The following is a 20,444-nucleotide window of genomic DNA, read 5'->3' as shown; positions in this document are numbered from 1 at the left end:
GGATGTCAGCAGCACAGCACATGTTACACAGATACTATTAAGGAACATGGTCACAGGAAAGTATCAGGATTTAGGATATCAGAGGGACTATCAAGAGAAATACAACAGAGACCTGAAAGGAAGGCTTCATGTCCACTTCAATTCGCTTCTTCAGAATGGACTTCTTGGGCATCACAGGCACTTCTTCAGGCTGATGCAAAGGATATCCTGGCTCTGTTGCTAGGACATCTGACAATCCAGGGATGGAACAGCTAGTTCCATCATCATCATCAACTCCCACAAGCTCCTGACTCAAGCTCCTATTTTGTTCTTCTTCTTCCTCTCGCTTTCGCCTGGCAAGGTCCAGTTCTCGAAACTCGGGGTCGAGAAACCCTGGGCTGGGGCTTCTTCTTCGCTGTCGATAGCTGCGGGTCCCGTATGTAAAACTTGAGTGGTCCCCTCCTATGCCATGTACCTTTTCTGTGTCGTCATAACGGGGTCTTTTGGTCTCCCGGCCTCTTTCCTCAGATCGTGTAGAGTAGGAGGAGCTTCTGAGTTTGTCTCTACTCCGTTCTGCTCCCCTCAACAGTTCACCATGGCAACTGATATGGGGACTATACTCAGATCTGTGCAAAAACGTTTCTCTTGCTCGGTAGTCCTCATCGAGTTGTCCCAATAATGGACTAAGCGGCCCCTCCTCCCGAGAAATGTATCTTTCAAGGCCCCGAGAGCACTGGGAGCTTCGAGTGAAGACAGAATCATCAGCCAGATCATCCCTGAGAAAAGAGACAAGCATCACTGAATATATTGGCCTTGGAGAGAGAAAGGCCAGACAATGCTAAGATAGTATTATTTAGGAAGGGAACAAAAGAATGCTTAAAGCAAAAGCAAATGATTGAAATTCAAAGAGAGATTACACACAGAACATTCCCTCTCCCTTTCCCAGGGTCACCAGCTGCTTTAGCGTCTCATCAAGAGTTACTATTACTAATACAGCTACAGAACTCTTAAGCTAATTATTGTTTTAATTAGTCTGAGGATGCAGAGTAGTCTGAGGATGCACTGGAGCTCAGGAGATACAAGCATCACAAAGAAGCTACAGAAATGATTCAGCAGTTAAGACTGCGTACTATCTTCTACAAGAACCAAGTTCAGGGGTTGGGGATTTAGCTCAGTGGTAAAGCGCTTGCCTAGCAAGCGCAAGGCCCTGAGTTCGGGCCTCAGCTCTGGGAGAAAAAAAAAAAAAAATAGAACCAAGTTCAGTTCCCATACCCATGTTCAATGGCTTACTCCCGTTTCAGGGGATTAGACACTCTCTTCTGGATTATAAGGGCACTTGCATCCACATGTGCATACTCACACAGAAGCACATGTATACATAAAACTGAAAAATAAAAATAAATCTCAAAAAAAAAAAAAAAAAAAGGCAGAGTCCTAATTGATACAACTTGACTAGCTGGACCTTTAATCCCGGCACCATGGAGGCAGGTAGCTCTCAATTCCAGGGCTACATACTCAAACACTTTCTTAGACAAACAAAAGACATAACGGGCTGGAAAGATGACTCACCCGTTAAAAGCACTGCATGCTCCTCTAGAGGACATGGGTTTGATTCCCAGAACCCACATGATGGTTTCACAACCAACTGTTACTACCAATTCCAGGGAATCCAATGCCCTCTTCAGGCCTCTTCCTCAGGCACCATTCATACACATAGTACACAGACATACACGCAGGAAAAACACCCACACATATAAAAATAAATAAATCTTAAAAACAATAACAACAAAAACTTGACTAACTAAATTTAAGCTCTTTATCAGGACCAGCATCCCTAGCATTAACTGAGAATTTATTATGAAATAGTGATTCTAATAATGATACATGATGGTCCATATCTGTAATACCAGTGAGCATAGTGAGTTTGAGGACAGATTGGCTGTAGGACCCTATCTCAAAAACAAAACAGAAAAACAAACAAAAAAAGAAATACAAATTTTTAGGCTCCATCTCACACCTACTGGGCCACAGTTTGAATTTTAATGAGATTCACAGGTGATTTGAATGTGCTTTAAAGTTTGAGAAACATCATTCAAGAACAATGGCTTCCAAGCTTTGTCCCATGGGTTGCTTCTCTCTCTCTCTCTCTCTCTCTCTCTCTCTCTCTCTCTCTCTCCTCTCTCTCTCTCTCTCTCTCGGTTTTTTTGAGACAAGGTTTCTCTGTGTAGCTTTGGGGCCTGTCCTGGAACTCACTTGGTAGTCCAGGCTGGCCTCGAACTCACAGAGATCCGCCTGGCTCTGCCTCCCAAGTGCTGGAATTAAAGGTGTGCGCCACCACCCGCCCGGCTTGGGGTTGTTTCTTAATCTGTTTTGTTTTCCTTAGCTGTATAGGGGATAGATCCTGGGCTTCCACATCTAACAGCAAGTGCTTATCACTGAGCATATATATGTATCTCCAGCCCACAGAGACTCTACAAGCACTTAGGAGCTACCTAAGGAAAGAAGCTGGGACAGCAGTCAGGGAGGTTCTAGACTTTCCACCTCATGAAAGTGGTACCTACCAGTCCAACTTCCCGTCTACATACCAAGTCTGACATATTTCTACTGGGGGAAAAGTTTGATTATAAGGATAACTAAGACCCCAAAAACTGTTTGGTCATGCTCTTTCCTGCCTTGTCTTGGATCTACAAGCAGTCTCCTACCACAGGATCCGGCAATAAGTGATGTTTTGGCTCACTGTGTATTTTTATTTTTCAGAAATACAAAGATTTCAGATCTTCATAACACAAATGTAAAAATTCAGGATGAGATGGTTTTCCTTTTAGTTCAGAAGCAGGGTACTATGGTTGGTCACAGAGCTTCTATGATCCAAAAGACCAGGGTTTTGATTTAAATCACAAATGGAAATAAAGATCCTCTAGGATTTTTTTTAAATTGCATTTAAAAAAATTTTTTGTGCCGGGCAGTGGAGACTCATGTCTTTAGTCCCAGTACTTGGGAGGCAGAGCCAGGCGGATCTCTGTGAGTTCGAGGCCAGCCTGGTCTACAGAGCAAATTCCAGGACAGGCTCCAAAGCTACACAGAGAAACCCTGTCTTGAAAAACAAAAACAAACAAATTGTGTGTGTGTATGTCTCTATGTATGTGGGCACATGTGTTCTGTGGCGCATGTGTGGAGGTCAGATGAGAACAAGAGGAGTCGGTTCTCTCCTTCTGTTATATGTGTCCTAGGGATCAAACGCAGGTCTCCAGGCTCAGTGGTCAGTGCTTCTACCTGCTGAGCCATCTCGCCGGCCCAGACATCCTTTATACCAGGAGATCCTCTAGAGTTTTAGAAATCTAATTCATCTAAAAAAAATAATTATGAAACCAGTAATCTTAGGACTTAGGAGGCTGAGGTAGGATAATCACTGTGAGTTTGAGACCAGACTGGCTAGAATGAGTTGCCTGAACGTTAAAATGGAACTCAGTCTCCAAAAAAAAAAAAAAAAATCCAGAATGAATTACCATCCAGAGGAAAGTAATTATTAACATCTTTTTTTTTTTTTTTTATCAAAAAATCTCATTGTGACACAGAAGAGCTACATGGCATAGGAGGGACAGCTCAAGTTTTGCATTTGGGACTCACAACTAGCAACAGCGAAGAGGAAGGCCCCGCCCGGGGTTTCTAGAAGAGGGTTTTGGATCCTCTGGAGCTTAGAGGCAGTTGGGAGCTGGAAACCAAACTTAGATACTCTAAAAGATCAGTGTACATTACATTCTTAGTCACCATGCCATCTCTCCAGCTGGCCCTATGTTACTGTGAGGCTGTGATACTTTGCCTGTGCGAAACACCTGATGGTCTAATAGAGTTGAATGGCCAATGGCGAGAGAAGAGAAAGGATTGGTGAGTCCGGCAGGCACAGAGAATATATAGGAGAGATATGGAAGGAAAAGGAAGGAGCCAGAGAGGGAGGAGGACTGCAGGAACCAGTCACCCAGCCACACAGCCAGCCATGGAGTAAGGGTAAGATTTACAGAAGTAAGAGAACGGGAAAGGCCCAGAGGGAAAAGGTGGATGGGATAATTTAAAGTTAAGAAAAGTTGGCTAGAAACAATCTAAGCTAAGGCCAGGTATTCATATGCTGTGGGATGTTCTCTATGCTGTGAATGTGTTGCTCTGACTGGTTAATAAATAAAGTGCTGATTGGCCAGTAGCCAGGCAGGAAGTATAGTCAGGACAAAGAGAGAGGAGGATTCTGGAACAGGAAGGCTGGGTCAGGAGACGCTGCCAGTCGCCGCCATGACAAGCAGATGTTAAGATACTGGTAAGCCACAAGTCATGTGGCAACATATAGATGAATAGAAATGGGTTAATTTAAGATATAAGAACTAGATAGCAAGAAACCTGTCATGACCATACAGTTTATAAGTAATATAAGCTTCTGAGTGATTATTTTATAAGTGGACTGCGGGACTGCGGGGGGGTGGGGGGGGGGTGGGGGGTGGGTGGGGGGGGGGTGGGGGGTGGGGTGGGGGGGGGGTGGGTGGAAGGAGGGGGGATTGGCAGGACCTGGAGAGAAATTATCCAGCTACATTCATAGTTAAGAATAAACTTTCGCCGGGCGGTGGTAGCGCACGCCTTTAATCCCAGCACTCGGGAGGCAGAGCAGGCGGATCTCTGTGAGTTCGAGGCCAGCCTGGTCTACAGCGCGAGATCCAGGAAAAGCGCAAAGCTACACAGAGAAACCCTGTCTCGAAAAACAAAAAAAAAAAAAAAAAAAAAAAAAAAAGAATAAACTTTCATGTGTGATTTATTTGGGAGCTGGATGGTGGGCCCCCAAAGAGCAAGAACTGACAACAATGTATCTGTCTATAGCAGTGGTTCTCAACCTATGGGTCATGACCCATGGGGGGGTTATTAATCGACCCTTCCACAGGGGTTGCATATCAGATATCCTGCATATCAGATATTTACAATTCATAACAGTAGCAAAATTACAGTTATGATGTAGTGACGAAAATAATTGTATGGTTGGGGGTCACCACAACATGAAGAACTGTATTAAAGTGTATTAAAGCAGCATTGGGAAGGTTGAGAACCACTGGTCTACAGATATATAAATCCACAAAGAAGCTTGTACAACAACATTCATAGTAGAGTTATTTATAACAGCTAAAAGAAAAGGCAACCCAATGATATTCATCCATTTACTAATAAAGAAAAAACAGAATTTGGTATATCCATACAATGAAATATTATTGGCAATAAAAACAAACACTATAAACATAGATGAACCTTAAAATATGTGAAAGCTAGTTGAAAAGAATTATACATTGGGGCTGGAGAGATGGTTCAGAGGTTGAGAGCACTGGCTGCTCTTCCAGAGGTCCTGAGTTCAATTCCTAGCAACCATATAGTGACTCATAGCCATCTGTAATGAAATCTGGTGCAGGCAGAACACTGTATACATAGTAAATAAGTAAATCTTAAAAGAAAAACATACATTGTTCCTATAAAAGTAGAAAGCACAGCTGGGCGGTGGTAGCATGTACCTTTAATCCCAGCACTGGGGAGGCAGAGGCAGATCTCTGTGAGTTCAAGGACAGCCTGGTCTATATAGAGAGTTCCAGAACAACCAGGACTGTTACACAGAGAAACAGTCAAACAAACAAATAAATAAATAAATAAAAATATTACCTAGAACTGAGATAAGGTGAGGGCAGTAAGGGTAAGTATATCAGGATTTCTCCAGTCATAATAAAAATATTATAAAATTCGTTGTAACAGTGGAAACACAACTCTGTAAATATGTATCTTAGTGTCCAAATGTCTTAGAATTTTTCACTCAACTTGTTCACACTCCCATTTTAGAATAAGAGATACTCCAGTTAGGGCTGTTAAGGTTAGACCATAATCTTGATAACTTGGTGTCCTGGCTAGTTTTATGCCAACTTGACACAAGCTGTAGTCATCTGAGAGAAGGGAACCTCACTTAAGAAAATGCCTCCTGGGCTGGAGAGATGGTTCAGAGGTTGAGAGCACTGACTGCTCTTCCAGAGGACCCAGGTTCAATTCCCAGCGCCCATATGGCATGGCAGCTCACAACTGCCTGTAACTCCAAGATCTGACACCCTCACACAGACATATATGCAGACAAAAACACCAACACACATAAACAAATTTAAGAAGAAAAAAGAAAAAAGAAAAGCCGGGCAGTGGTGGTGCACGCCTTTAATCCCAGCACTCGGGAGGCAGAGCCAGGCGGATGTCTGTGAGTTCGAGGCCAGCCTGGTCTACAGAGTGAGTTCCAGGAAAGGCTCAAAGCTACACAGAGAAACCCTGTCTTGAAAAAAAAAAAAAAAAAAAAAAAAAAAAAAAAAAGAAAGAAAATCCCTCCATAAGATCGGGCTGTAGGAAGCCTGTGGAGGAGCATTAACCATCACCCTAGGGTGGTTGTCCTGGATTCTATAAGAAATCAGGTGGAGCAAGCCAGTAAGCAGCACCCCTCCATGACTTCTGCATCAGCTCCTGTCTTCAGGTTCCTGCCTTGCTTGAGTTCCTGTCCTGACTTCCTTCAGTGATAAACTATGATGTGGAAATGTAAGCCAAACAAATCCTTTCCTCCCCAACTTGCTTTTGGTCATGGTGTTTATCATAGAAATAGAAACTCTAACTAAGACACTCTGGCTGTTACCAAAAAAAACTAATAGCAAGACTTGACAGATTCAGTAAGAGGGAAAATATTGGGGGCAGTGGTCTCAAGAAGAAAAAGAAAAATTAACATGGCCTTTTGGAAATTGGCCTAAAGTTTTTTTTTTTTTTTTTTTTTGGTTTTTCGAGACAGGGTTTCTCTGTGTAGCTTTGCGCCTTTCCTGGAACTCACTTGGTAGCCCAGGCTGGCCTCGAACTCACAGAGATCCGCCTGGCTCTGCCTCCCGAGTGCTGGGATTAAAGGCGTGCGCCACCACCGCCTGGCCTAAAGTTTTTATTTAGAAAGAGTGAAGTGTGTTTGTGTGTGTGTGTTTCTGTGTCTGTGTTCTGCTGTGTCCACTGGAGTACATGGAGGCCAGAAGTGGGCATTGGATTCCTTGGAACTGGAGTTACAGGTTTGCAACTGGTTGTGTGTTGCTGGACATGGGTTTTAGAAACTGAACTCAGGTCCTCTGCAAGAACAGCAAGTGTTCTTTTTTTTTAAAATTTATTCTTATTTATTTATTATGTATACAGTGTTCTGCCTGTATCCCTGCAGGCCAGAAGAGGGCACCAGATCTCATTACAGGTGGTTGTGAGCCACCATGTGGTTGCTGAGAATTGAACTTAGGACCACTGGAAAAGCAGTCAGTGCTCTTAACTGCTGAGCAATCCCTCCAGCCCTGGAAATGGTCTATTTAATTAGCTGAAGACCAGACCCACCATCAGGAAACATACTGAATATGCTAATGACTCTACAACCTTATTTTACTGGATGGTAACTATCCACATAAAAAGTAATCACAGGATGGAGACCATTCTTCCAGATGATCTGGTTCAATTCCCAGCACCCACACGGCAGCTCACAACTGTCTGTCATTCCAGTTCCAGGGGACCCAACACCCATGCCAAAACACCGATGCACATTAAATAAAAATAAATTAATTTAAAAAAAGGTAATCACAAATGTGCAGGTGGTAAAATATAAAACAGAAAACTGAGTGCTGGTGGTGGTTCACACCTTAATCCCAGTACTCGGGAGGCAGAGGTAGGAGGCCAGCCTGGTCTACATCCTGAGTTCCAGGACAGCCAGGGCTACACAGAGAGATCCTATCTTGAGAAAACTGGAAAACAAAAATACACACACACACACACACACACACACACACACACACACACACAAGACTCTCAGCTCCCATTTAGACCCTTATTCTCACATTCTGTAAAGCAGATTTCTCTAAAACACATGATTCTGGAAATATTACAGTTCTAAATACCTTATGAAGGAAATTAAATTTTTCTAACTTAAAAAGATAGCTGCTTATCAGGAGCATATGTGCATAACGAAGAGGAAATGTCAGGTTAGGCCCCACAAAAGGAAACCCCGCAAGGAAGGAAGAGAATCACACCCTGTACCACCACCCTAGTCCACCTACTCAGTCACCTCCCAAAATAGCAGCCGACTGAAGGGCAAGAGCTGGTGACTCCATTAACGATCCAGTCACATACCTTGCAGCCCTATCTTCAGAAACCTCAATGTTACATAAGGCTGTCCTGCCTTGCTTCACTGCATCCATAGCCATTGGAGCCTTGAAGTAAAGAGCACCAGTAGCACCTCTGTCCTCAAACTTCCTGCCCAGCTGTCTCCATTTGCCTGCCTATACTCTATACAAAACTCAACATTACCTGTAATAAACAATATTTCCTTGATTAATCACTAATGAATCATTTATGAAACCCCAATGTGCTAGAGACTAAAACAGATATGCTCTAGGATGGAGAAAATGCTGTCCTATACTCTCATCTTTACCTTTTACATTTGTGAGGTAATAAAATTATTTACTCCCCATATATAATATATATAATTGAAGTCTATGTTCCACACTGTGTAGTTTATTTGTCCTTCCTTAGCACTCAACATTTTCTGTTTGTTTTTTTGAAAGAGGGTTTCTCTGTGTAACAGCTCTAGCTGTCCTGGAACTTTGTAGACCAGGCTGGCCTTGAGCTCACAGACATTCACCTGCCTCTATCTCCCAAGTGCTGGGATTAAAGGTGTGTGCCACCACTGCCCGGCCACACATTTTAAAGATCTCTAAGTTTCTATTACTACTTCATACACTTAATATACATACATGCATTATCCAGTAGTTTATTTAAATGCTTTCAGTATCTATATTCTAGCCTGGACAAGCTAAAAAAGAATCATTAAGAACATTATTTTAAGCAGAGTGTTGGGCTCATGCTTGTAATCTCAGCACTCAGGAAGCAGGGGGAGGACGATTTCTGTGAGTTCCAGATCAGCCAGGACTACACAGACTGCCCTATGCCCCCCAAAAGCCAAGTGTAGTACCCCAGGCCTTTAATTCTAGCACTAGGCAGGCCTATCTCTGTGAGTTCAAAGCCATCTAGGGCTACATAGTGAGACTCGATCTCAAATAAATAAATTCTCCATCAATAAGAAAACAAAAGCTAGGCATGGTGGCGCACGCCTTTAATCCCAGCACTCAGGAGGCAGAAACAGGTGGATCTCTGAGTTTGAGGCTAGCCTGGTCTACAGAGTGAGTTCCAAGACAGCTAGGGCTACACACAGAAGCCATTCTTGGGGGGAAAAAAAAAAAGAAAGAAAGCAAACAAAGACTTCCCATTTTGTTAAAGGGGGGGCTCCTCTTAAATTTTATTTTAATCCAGAATTTGACTGTGTCCCCTAGCCTTCTCTTTCTAGCTGTACGATAATGTTCTCTTTCTGGCACACATTTCATTCAGAAACATAAGTCTACGTCAACACACTCTTCCTACTCAGCCTTTCCCAGTGTTAGATCTTCTACTAGACACAGACATAAGGATAACTTCAGTGCTGGCACCATACTTTCAAACACGTCACTTAGAGAACCAGCAGTATTTCTGCCTTCCAGAACTAATATGAAGTGCCCTGCCATAGTTGAAACCTACCTGTCCACATCCTCCAGATTATCAACTGGTGATCCCAACCGGTCACTAAGTCGACGCCGTTCTGGTGTGTTAACACAGAAGTGGTCATTGCCAACAGTGATTCTTAGACTCTGCTCCAAAGAAGAATCAGAACACAGACCAGGAGAACGTCTCTACAAAGTTAAAAGACAAAAATATATGATAGTCAACATATGAAGACATCTCTATGCTCCAGAATGTATTCCCTACTCATAAAATTGTTGTCTATCAAGGTAAGGAATCATTCCACAATAAAAAAGAGTTTTAGAAATAGCCTCAGAGATAAAAGCTCATATTCCCCACTCCTGAGACATGGCCTCTTACTCTTATGGAACATGGGGTAGCCAAGTAAATAAACCCCTGCCTTCAGGACCGACACACATCTGGCTTAAAGGGGAAAAGCCAAACCAGCTCTAAGGACTTGAGAGCAGCAGTAAGTGGCCCAGTCACTAAAAAATGAACTGTAAAAGACTAAGGAAAAGGAGGAGTCTCCCCAGATAGGGTGGCTAAAGGCAGCATTTCTGAGAAGTTGTCATTTAACTTGAGAAGGAAGTGGGAAGCTTATAGGTCTTTCAAAGAAAACAGATGTTTCAGGCCAAGGGAAGCAACATCTCAGGAATGAACTGGCGTGCTCTGGGCATCAGAAGAGGTCAGCACAGCTGCAGCAATGTGACAGACAGAAGAGAACAAAACTCTTAGGAAATCTGGACTGGACTCTTAGTGTGGTGAGAGCCATAGAAGGGGTCTAAGTATCAATGTCATGTGACCCAACTATACTCTTCCTCAGGAGCCTACACTACTAGATCTCTCAATCTCTAGGGTCTTCATTCAAAGCTCACATCTCAGGAGGTTCTTTCCCTTGAAATCCTATGAAAAATGGTAACTCACTGCTTAATTTTGGTTTTAGCCCTTAATCACATTTAACACACCACAGACCACCGCCAAGACCACAGATGCTCAATCTATGCTTACTAAATGTATAAAGTGAAGGCTTACAATCAGTTTGGGGTGCCAGCTGAGAGTGAGTATTGTTCTTGCAAAGGACCAGTTTGGTTCATGACACCCCCCTCAGGCAGCTAACAACTAGCACCAAGGGATCCAAAGTCTCCATTAGCATATGCACTACTATGGACATACCCCCACACAGGTACACATGAATACAATTAATTAAGAATATTTTTAAAAAACAGCTTGATTGCTAAACACAGAAAAAAACTGGTGAGTAGCAAGACTAAATTGTAAAGAAGGCAGATGTTAACAATCGAAGGAAGAGGTAAGAGGACCATCAGAGTGCTGGGGATTTACCCTGAAGGTACACCTAACAGGTCAGATGAGGTAAATGTTCAGATTGGACAGAAGAGAAAGGAGATAAAAATTTCCTACAGGCCAGAGAACTGGAGCAAATACAGTATCCAGAAGAGACTGGAGGCAGGAGTACAGTATTCTATTCTTGATTCCTCTGTAGTGAGGGGCTTTTCAAAGTCTTAACAGTGTGACAAATCAGTTTATCTATGATCAGAGTCCAAGGACGTGTTTTATATTGTGCTATTCAAGAGAAACTCTTCACTAACAAAGACAAATGGACTGAAACCAAACAAACAAAAACTCCCAAACACCAGGCCACATGCAGAGACTCTACTAGAATTGTAGCGCTACCTGAGAGGTCAATATCAAATCTATGCTTTCTTTTTTTAACAGGATGCTGAGGATCCAAGTCGGGTTTCATACTTTTGCGAGCCCTCCACTTCGGACCTATACCCCCCCATCACCATAAATTAATGTCACGCTGTTCCTCTAGCAGTACATTTTAACATTTAAAACCGCGGGCTGTGAGAATCAAACATGTGAACTGAACCACAGCCCATCACTTGTAGCTCTGTCACCTTGATTCAGTTACTTAAACCTTTCTGAGCGGATTCCTCAGCTGTGAGAAAAGGAGTAACACTCACTGCTTTACCTCAAGGGGCTGTGAGCACTAACAGAATGCTGGGAGCTGCTGTCACGTCGCTAACCGGTGGGCAGCAATCACAATAATTGATTATGCACACCTCGTTTCGGAGCAACAGCTCCAACTGAGACCCCCATGACAGCTCCACCATCCAGCCTGCTTTGGTTCACGCTTTCCTAAACTCAGGCCTTAAGGGAAATGAATCTCACCAAACCCCAGGGAAACCTCAAGGCGCCAATAAGTATGGACGAAATTCCCCTCGCTTTAACTTTTCCACATAGCGAAAGCCTCTTCCAAGAAACCGGGCGTTCTGCTGCGACCCGGCGACCGAGAGGGTCTCGGGTCCGTTATTGTGTAAACCAGGCGCCCGCGGCTGTCAGGGAGCGGGGTAGACGTGGACCTTCGGACTCCAGCGCGGAGGCCCCGGGGCTTGGGATCGAGGGGCGACCCAGGCGAAGGGTGGGATTACCCGACTGCCGCCGTCGCCTGGATGGTCTCCGCGGCCGTCCCGAGCGAAGTCGGCGCGGGACTCGCTTCGAATGCTGCCTCGGAAGCCAGCCAGGCCCGGCGGGTAGAGTCGCCGGCTCCGCGGTGGCGACGGGGAGCCGCGACGGGCGCGCGGCGGGGACGGGGAGACGCGACGACCCCGAGGCGGGGACGGCGAGGCCCGGCGGCCACGGGGCGGGGACGGCGAGGCCCGGCGGCCACGGGGCGGGGACGGGGAGCCGCGACGACCCCGAGGCGGGGACGGCGAGGCCCGGCGCCCGCGGTGGCCTGAGGGCGAGCGGGGCCGGCGGGAGGGGAGGCGCGCCGAGCCGGAGGGCGGCGGCGAGGAGGGGCGGCGCGCCGAGCCTGAGGAGGAGCCCCCCGGGCGGCCGGCTCGCGAGCCGCTCACGCCGCCGTCCTTCGGCCGGTGCGAAGAGACAGAGGAGCGGGAGCCGCTGCGGTACATGGCGCCCGGGAGCGCCGCGGACGCGGGCCCCGAGCGCGCCGCCACCGCTGCAGCCGCCGCCGCCAAGCCCGCAGCGCGCCGCCCTCGCGGACGGAGCAGCCCCCTCCCCGCCGCCCCGCCGCCCCGTCCGCCCTGCCGTCCGCCCCCGAGGCCCGGCCGAGCGCGCCCGGAGGCCAGCGGTTGGAGGGCGCGGGCACGCGCCGACACACCCCCGCCCTCCCAGGCTCCCCGCGGCCGGACGCAGAGAGCGGCCGCGCGAGCGAGCGAGCGGGGCGGGGGGAAAGTGGGGAGGAGCGCGGAGGCCGCCCGAGCCCCGAGGACGCGCGGCCACAGACCCGCAGGCCCCGCCTCTCGGCTCGCAAGATGGCGGCCGGCGAGCCACCCACTTCCCCTCCCCCGGCGCCCACGTGACGCGAGGGGGGGCCCGGCCGGGTGGGCGGGGCGTCGGGGCGGCCCTGGTCTGTGTCCCTGGGAGTGGGTTCTCGGGCTGCTGGAGCATGGCTGCGCCTTTCCTGCCCACTTCGACCCGTCTGACTTTTACGGTAAATGATTAGAGTGAGAACAGAAGTGACGGCCTCACCGGAGCCCTCTCAGAGGCTGTGAACCTCAACAGGAGCACCGGCTGACGTCCTCCCCGCTACAGAGGAAGCTTGACATTGTCAGTAACGTTCCAGTCCGATAATTCATTGAGGTTTAAATTGAGGGTGAGAAAGTGCAGGGAGGGGTAAGTCGTACATGAGCAGTAAAATTTCCAGAAGTTCTGACCAAGCGCTATGGTAACATGGTGTTGATGCTCACCATCAGAGCAACCCGTACCTTGACAGGCAGGAAGAAGCCCGGCAAGTTTGGAGACATTAGTAATTTCCTCTCCAGACTAGAGGCATAATTTCCCCCACATGCCAGTGTCAGGGATTTGCATCCTAAATACAAAAAGTCGGGGAAAAAAAAAAAAGAGAGCAAAAGGCGGCTCACAACCATTCATGACTTCCAGTTCTGTGGGATCCAACGCCCTCTCTGGCCTCTACAGACACCTGTCGTGGGTTGGTGCACAGACATACATGGAGGCAAACACTCACACACAGAAAATACAAATAAATCTTTAAAGAAGAGGAGGACAAAATAAGGGGTCAGTCAAAACAGGAAAATAGGGACTGGAGAGATGGCTCAGGAGTTCTTTTCCCAGCACCCATATGGTGGCTCACAACCATCTGGGACGCCAGTTCAGGTGATCCCACCACCTTCTCTGGACACTAGGCACCCACATGATGCACGGACATTCATGCAGACATTTATATACATAAAAAATAAAAATAAGTTGGCTCTAAGCAATAGCTTTATATTTTTCACTAGCTAAACACAAAATCATAAATTTGTATAAAAATCAGATTTCTGGGCCGGGCGGTGGTGGCGCACGCCTGTAATCCCAGCACTCGGGAGGCAGAGCCAGGCGGATCTCTGTGAGTTCAAGGCCAGCCTGAGCTACAGAGTGAGTACCAGGAAAGGCGCAAAGCTACACAGAGAAACCTGATTTTCAAAGCAAAGGCAAAACAAATAAAACATAAATTATAAAATATTTCTACTTGCTAATTTATGTTTAAAATATAACCGATTATATATTTATAAAGACATGCTTACCTCATCATATTTCATTATAAAATTTTGCTTGTTTATTTTTTGGCTTTTTTTTTTTTTTTTTTTTAGGTAGGGTCTCACTATGCAGCCTTGACTGGTCTGGAATTTGTTATGTAGACCAGGCTGACATTGAACTCCTAGAGATCTGCCTACCTCTGCCTCCCACCTGATCCCAGTATAAAAATTTTACCAACTGGATTCCCTTACATTCATCTTATTTTATCCTATATAATTGATTATAATGGATATAATTTTTTGTTAGAGTCCTCAAGAAGTCCCGTAAAAGACCACCAGTGACGATGGAATCAGCAAGTGTTATTATACCACATGCATGTGGGGTAGCTCACCTGTACAAAATGTTGATGACCCGGGAGGGATATGTAAACTCCTTTTAAGCACAGCTAAGGGGAGTTCCTAGGACAGTTAGGCCATTTTTATCTACGATTGGCTTATGAAGGTGGCAATCACATTAGTAGATTTCTAATTGGTTAGTGCTAGCAGGGATGGGCTAAGGCTATAGCTTTTCCATTCTAGGGTGATTCTGGACAAGTCCCAGGCCTTGTCCTTATTTGGTTATTACCTGTGAGGGTGGGGAGGGGTTTGGCCCAGGCCTAGTTCTTAACTGAGTTAGCAGGAACCTGTTATGATATTTACCTGGCCCTCTCATTTTTAAATATAAAATTTAATTTAATGAAAAAGTTACTCTACCAGAGGTATGTGCCCCATCTTTATCATATTATCTATATATTTAGTTATCTACACTCCCAGGAATTTAAGGAAAGGTGAGAAAAGGTAAATCACAGTGTAAAGTTACTGGAAGTCAATGCTCATTGTGTGGCAGTTACCTGAGGCCTGTCTTAAACTTGATATGTATCAGAGGATGACCTTGGATTCCTGATCCTCCTGCTTCTACTTCCCAGGAGCTGGGAACATAAATATGGATTACTACTCTTTAGAATCAGAATTAATATATTTTAAATCAGGGTTTGCTATACTAGTATTAACATTTCCTCTTCTGTCTTTCTCCAACAATAAAGTACTTTTTTTAATCAAAGGGGCAAGTCTCTATAGTATATAATCAGAGAAACTCTCCTCTTTGCCCTTCATGCCTGCCCTATGAAGAATTGTGTCCTGGATGAAAGTTTTTGCAGAATCCTTCACTTTTCACACATTTCAGTATTGTGAGTAGTGTTACTGCGGCAGGGCAAATATCTAGCCCAGGGTCACAAAGCCTGTGCAGGCAGGAGGCACATAACTTGGGAGACAGCAGCAGGAAGACCAAACATGCAAGGTCGTCCTCATGGCCTTTCAGAGTTCCAGTCTCAAAAACTCTGAACCAAACCAAACAAACCTTTAAACTTCATTTCAGGTAACAGCTCTCAGCGCCAGCTTTGAAGCCTGGTAGGTTTAGGAAGTGGGCTGGGCTGCTCCACAGCCCGGCTTTTACTCCCCGGAGTTTGCTCCTGTCTGCTCTCTGACAGGCAGCCATTTCTGACAGCAAGGTTTGGCACAGAAAGAGATCCAAAGAACAAGGCCTTTCCTGTGTGGTGCAGCATGCTGTTATCTTCCAAAATCGTTCCCCGAAATGCATATGGCTAGCTTACAAGTGATGGCTCTTTTCTCGGCTGTCACCTTGGTGGGCTTTTTAAAAAGGCGATGCTTACCTTTAATCCCAGATCCAGAGGTAGAGGCAGGCAGATCTCTGAGTTTGAGGCCAGTCTGGCCTGCATACGGAGTTCCAGGCCAGCCAGGACTATATAATGAAATGCTATCTTAAAAAAAAAAAAAAAAAGAGGCCAGGCGGTGGTGGCGCACGCTTTAATCCCAGCACTCGGGAGGCAGAGGCAGGTGGATCTCTGTGAGTTCGAGGCCAGCCTGGGCTACAGCGCGAGCTCCAGGAAAGGCACCAAAACTACACAGAGAAACCCTGTCTCGAAAAACAAAAAAGAAAAAAAAAAAAAAGAAAAAAATAAAGAAAGAAAGAAAAGAAAAAGAAAAAAGAAAAAAAGGCAACGGTGCTAGAATTTCTAGCCACTCCCCCAGTTACATGACCACGCATTTGTGGTCCAGTAGCCAAGCAAGATGCTTAGTCATTTGTGCGCTGCGTGATCACATAATCTATGCTCATGCGTGGTGTGGCTATGTAAACCCATATGTGCATGTGCAGGGGAGGGGAGACCTATAAAAGCAGATTCCACCTATTCCTTTTCTCTCTTCCTGCACAGTCATTCCATAGGCCTATGCACACCCTTTCTATTCCCTTCCCCTAATAAACTCTTATAGTGGGTTTTGTTGTGCCTAGTGGCTTCTCTAGAATGGTAAACAGTGCCACTTAATAAATAACATTGGTGCCAAGACGAAGTGGGCCCTCCCAGTACCCTGTGCCTGGGATCCTGTAGCAAGGTTTGCTCTACCTACAACTGCCCACTTTTCCATTTGCCCAGCCGCTGAACCACTTCGCACAATACCAGCTGCTACAATTGGGTGAGTTTTCCCTTTACCAGCCAGCGTAAACAGTTGCCTGAACCCATGGGAATGACCATCGGTCATCCAGTGTCCCTCTGGTGTCCTCGGGGCTGGGGCAACCCCCATCCACAGCCTTCATCAGCTATGGTCGGCCCCCATTGCAGGCTTAAATCTTTAGCCATTTCCCACGACTGTGGTCTGAGATATCGTTCTCGCTGTCAGACCCTCGTCCTCAGGCTGCATATACCCTGGCCCTCATTCTCTTGCTTGACAAAGCATCGAATGATTTGTGCCAGTTGTCCAGGCTGGCCTTGAACTCACAGAGATCTGTCTGCCTCTGCCTCCCAAGTGCGGGGATTAAAGGTATGCGCCACCACTGCCTGGCCTCTGTGGCTAACTAGTGGCTTAGCTCTACATTCTGATCTTCAGGCAAGCTTTATTTGTTAGATCACAAACAAAATATCACCACATTTCCCCTTTTTTGTCTAAAATAAAAATAGAAGGTTATAACTAATATAAGAAAAGCTATGTACAATAAGTACAATAACTATATACAATATATACAGGCAATAAATACATCAACAACATCTAGTCCATTTGCATTTGACAAATTCAGAGAAAATACTCCATTATCTGGCCTATCTTGGTGAGTCCAAAGTCTTATACCTAATACACTTTTTTTTTTTTTTTTTTTTGGTTTTTTGAGACAGGGTTTCTCTGTGTAGCTTTGCGCCTTTCCTGGAACTCACTCTGTAGACCAGGCTGGCCTCGAACTCACAGAGATCCGACTACCTCTGCCTCCCGAGTGCTGGGATTAAAGGCGTGCGCCACCACCGCCCGGCCTAATACACTTTTGATCCTAACTTGCATTACCATCCAAAGCTGTCTTTTAATGTCTCTCAACCCTATACACTTTACACCTCTTTAGTGAGTTTCTTTTCTGAGTTTGGTAAATAAGGAAAACTATAACTATATAACTATCTAGTCTTCAACTCCATCAGAGACCCGAGAAGGAAATAATATTACCTGAGTAAGCAGGAAGTGCAAGCAAGCAACTTGCAAAAAATGTGAGAAATGACAGAAACATCTGGCTGTCTGGACAGTCACCCAAGGTTCCTTTGCAATGTTGTGGTATCCATGTTCCGCTTACTGGCCTAGAATATCTGACAGACTTTTCTGTGAAGTAGGGTCTTCTGAATGGCTGTCCTACCTTGTCTTGGCAAGGTTCAGAGTCCTTTCTTTTGTGTCCTGCTTATCCCATTTGGACAGCACACTGTCAGCAGTCAAGGTAAGGGCATTTTCTAGCCCAGTGCCTAACTTTGCAACAAAGAAAGTAAACTCCAGTAAGAAACTCACAATGTAACTTCAAGAGCAGTTTACAAAGGCACAACCCAAATTAATTAATGAAGAAACCTTAGACAAACCCAAATTTTAAAACTTTAAAAACTCTGGAGAGGAGAATGAGAGAAGAGAATGAGGGAGAAAGAAAGGGAGATGGAAGTGTTAGAATTACAGGGCAGTATCATCACCAAAGGCCATCCTGTCTACTTTTGAAAAGATTTAAAACAATGGTTTTGGAGGAAACAAGATCAACTGAGGAGTTGGCAGATGAGTGAGCAGAGCTCAACCCGAGAACACAGAGAAGGAGATGTTCAGCCACCGAACCAGGTCACCGGAGTCATAAGCCCATCCTATACCGACTGGGAACAGCTGAGGATTTCATAGAGCACTCAGGGAAGAAGCTGCTGCCGTGGGACATGACCAGATTGGACCCGAGCATTCTGCCCAAGGCCAGCCTGGGGTTCAGTTGCTGATCGTTCGAAGTTGAACAACTTGGAGGCATTGGTGAGATTGCTCTATTGATCAACCTGTTCAGCTGAGATCCATTTGGGAGAGGTCTCAGAAGCCTACAGTCTGAGGAAACAAGATCAGCTGAGGAGTTACTGAGCAAGCAGAGCACTACCAGAGAGAATGCAAGAAAAGGAGCTGTCCAACCATTGAACCAGGTCACCGGAGTCAATAAGCCCACCCTACACTGACTGGAAACAGGTAAAGCTCCATCTCCAGACCGGTAGACCAGGTCTCTAGCCCCTAGGTCCTGGGGGCACATTACATGCTGCTCCCCCCCACCCCCAGCCATTGGAGCCCCAGGGACCAGGCAGCTGCCTTTCCCTGCTCCCTCACCAAGAACCAGCCTCTGTAACCCCAATGACCACTGGAGTCATAAGCCCACCCTGCACCAACTGGGAACAGCCATTGGAGCCCCAGGGACTGGTCAGTGGTCTCTATCCCTGCCCCCTCGCCAATAAAACCATCCCATGTGACACCAACAACCACCCGAGCCATAAGCCCACACTGGGAACAGCTGCTCCCTGAGACAGAACCCATTAACACCGATTGGAGTAAGCTGCTCCTGGAGAAACAGAGCCCATCAGTACTGTTTGACCAAGAACTCCCAGTGGACCAAGACAACCAATTGGAACAAGAGAGGCACCCTCAGACACAGACACTGCCTGCACGGAGTGGAGGAAGAGATTCGTAGATGCCAGTGCAAAAATACAGGCAACAACATAAAGACCTATATGACACCATCAGAACCTAGTGGTTCTACACCTACAAGACCTGAACATACCAATGCAGAAGCAGAAGAAATCAATCCTAAAAATGACTTTAAGAAGATGATAGAGGCCCTTAAAGAGGAAATGAAAAATTCTCTTAAAGGGGAAATGAAAAACTCCCTTAAAGAGGAAATGAAAAATGGAGGGAAAAAAAACAAAAAATTGTGAGAAATCAAAGAAAGCCAAGAAAAAGCAATTAAACAGATGAAGGAAACAATTCAAGATTTAAAAATTGAAACTGAGAAAACAAAGAAGACACAAACTGAGGGAATGCTGGAAATAGAAAAATCTGACTAAATGAACAGGAACTACAGATGCAAGCATAATCAACAGAATGCAAGACATGGGACAGAGAATCTCTGACGTTGAAGACACAATAGAAAAAATAGATTTGTCAGTCAAAGAAAACACTAAAGCCAAAAAAGTTTTAACAAAAAACATCCAGGAAATTTGGGACACCATGAAAAGACCAAACCTAAGAATAATAGGGATAGAAGGAGAAGAATACCAACTCAAAGGCACAGAAAATATATTCAACAAAATCATAGAAGAAAACTTTCCCAACCTAAAGAAAGAAATTCCTATGAAGATACAAAAAGCTTACAGAACACCAAATAGGCTGGATCCAAAAAAAGAAGACACCTTGCCACATAATAATCAAACCACTAAACATACAGAATAAAGAAAAAATATTAAGAGCTACAAAGGAAAAAGGCCAAGTAACATATAAAGGCAGACACATCAGAATAACACCTGACTTCTCAATGGAGACTATGAAAGCTAGAAGGTCCTGGGCAAACGTTATGCAGACACTAAGAGACCATGGATGCCAACTCAGACTATTATACCCAGCAAAACTCTCATAGACAGAGTAAACAAAATATTCCATGATAAAACCAGATTTAAGCAATACCTATCCACAAATCCAGCCCAACAGAAAGCACTAGAAGGAAAAATCCAACCTAAGGAAATTAGACACACCCGTGAAAAATCCGGCAATAGGTAATCCCACACCAAAAAATACCAAAGAAGAGAAGCACACAACACTACCAACAAAAAAAAAAACAGGAATTGACAATCACTGGTCATTAATATCCATCAATAGCAATGGTCTCAACTCACCTATAAAAAGACACAGGCTAACAGAATGGGTACAAAAACAGGATCCATTGCTTCTGCTGCATACAAGAAACACACCTCAACTTCAAAG

General features: G+C 45.3%; 1 protein-coding gene across 4 annotated transcripts in view; it reads right to left on the bottom strand.

Annotated features, from left to right (window-relative positions):
- The window catches only part of Znf318 (zinc finger protein 318), a 51,422-nt gene extending 38,851 nt beyond the window's left edge, over positions 1 to 12,571 (bottom strand). For all 4 annotated transcript variants that reach the window (XR_008219950.1, XM_052745476.1, XM_052745475.1 and 1 more), the window contains exons 1-3: positions 12,036 to 12,571; positions 9,601 to 9,752; positions 113 to 755 (exon numbers count right to left, since the gene is read on the bottom strand). Coding sequence is in view for 3 of the 4 variants with exons in the window: in XM_052745476.1 (XP_052601436.1) it covers positions 113 to 755; positions 9,601 to 9,752; positions 12,036 to 12,518 (1,278 nt within the window). In the remaining variant the exon portion in view is untranslated. The remainder of the gene's footprint in view (positions 1 to 112; positions 756 to 9,600; positions 9,753 to 12,035) is intronic.
- Positions 12,572 to 20,444: the final 7,873 nt, after the last annotated feature.

This window comes from Peromyscus californicus, unplaced genomic scaffold (genome assembly GCF_007827085.1).
Source record: "Peromyscus californicus insignis strain IS unplaced genomic scaffold, ASM782708v3 Scaffold_19__1_contigs__length_69161282, whole genome shotgun sequence".
NCBI classification, from domain to species: domain Eukaryota; kingdom Metazoa; phylum Chordata; class Mammalia; order Rodentia; family Cricetidae; genus Peromyscus; species Peromyscus californicus.
This window is presented reverse-complemented; position numbering and strand designations above follow the sequence as displayed.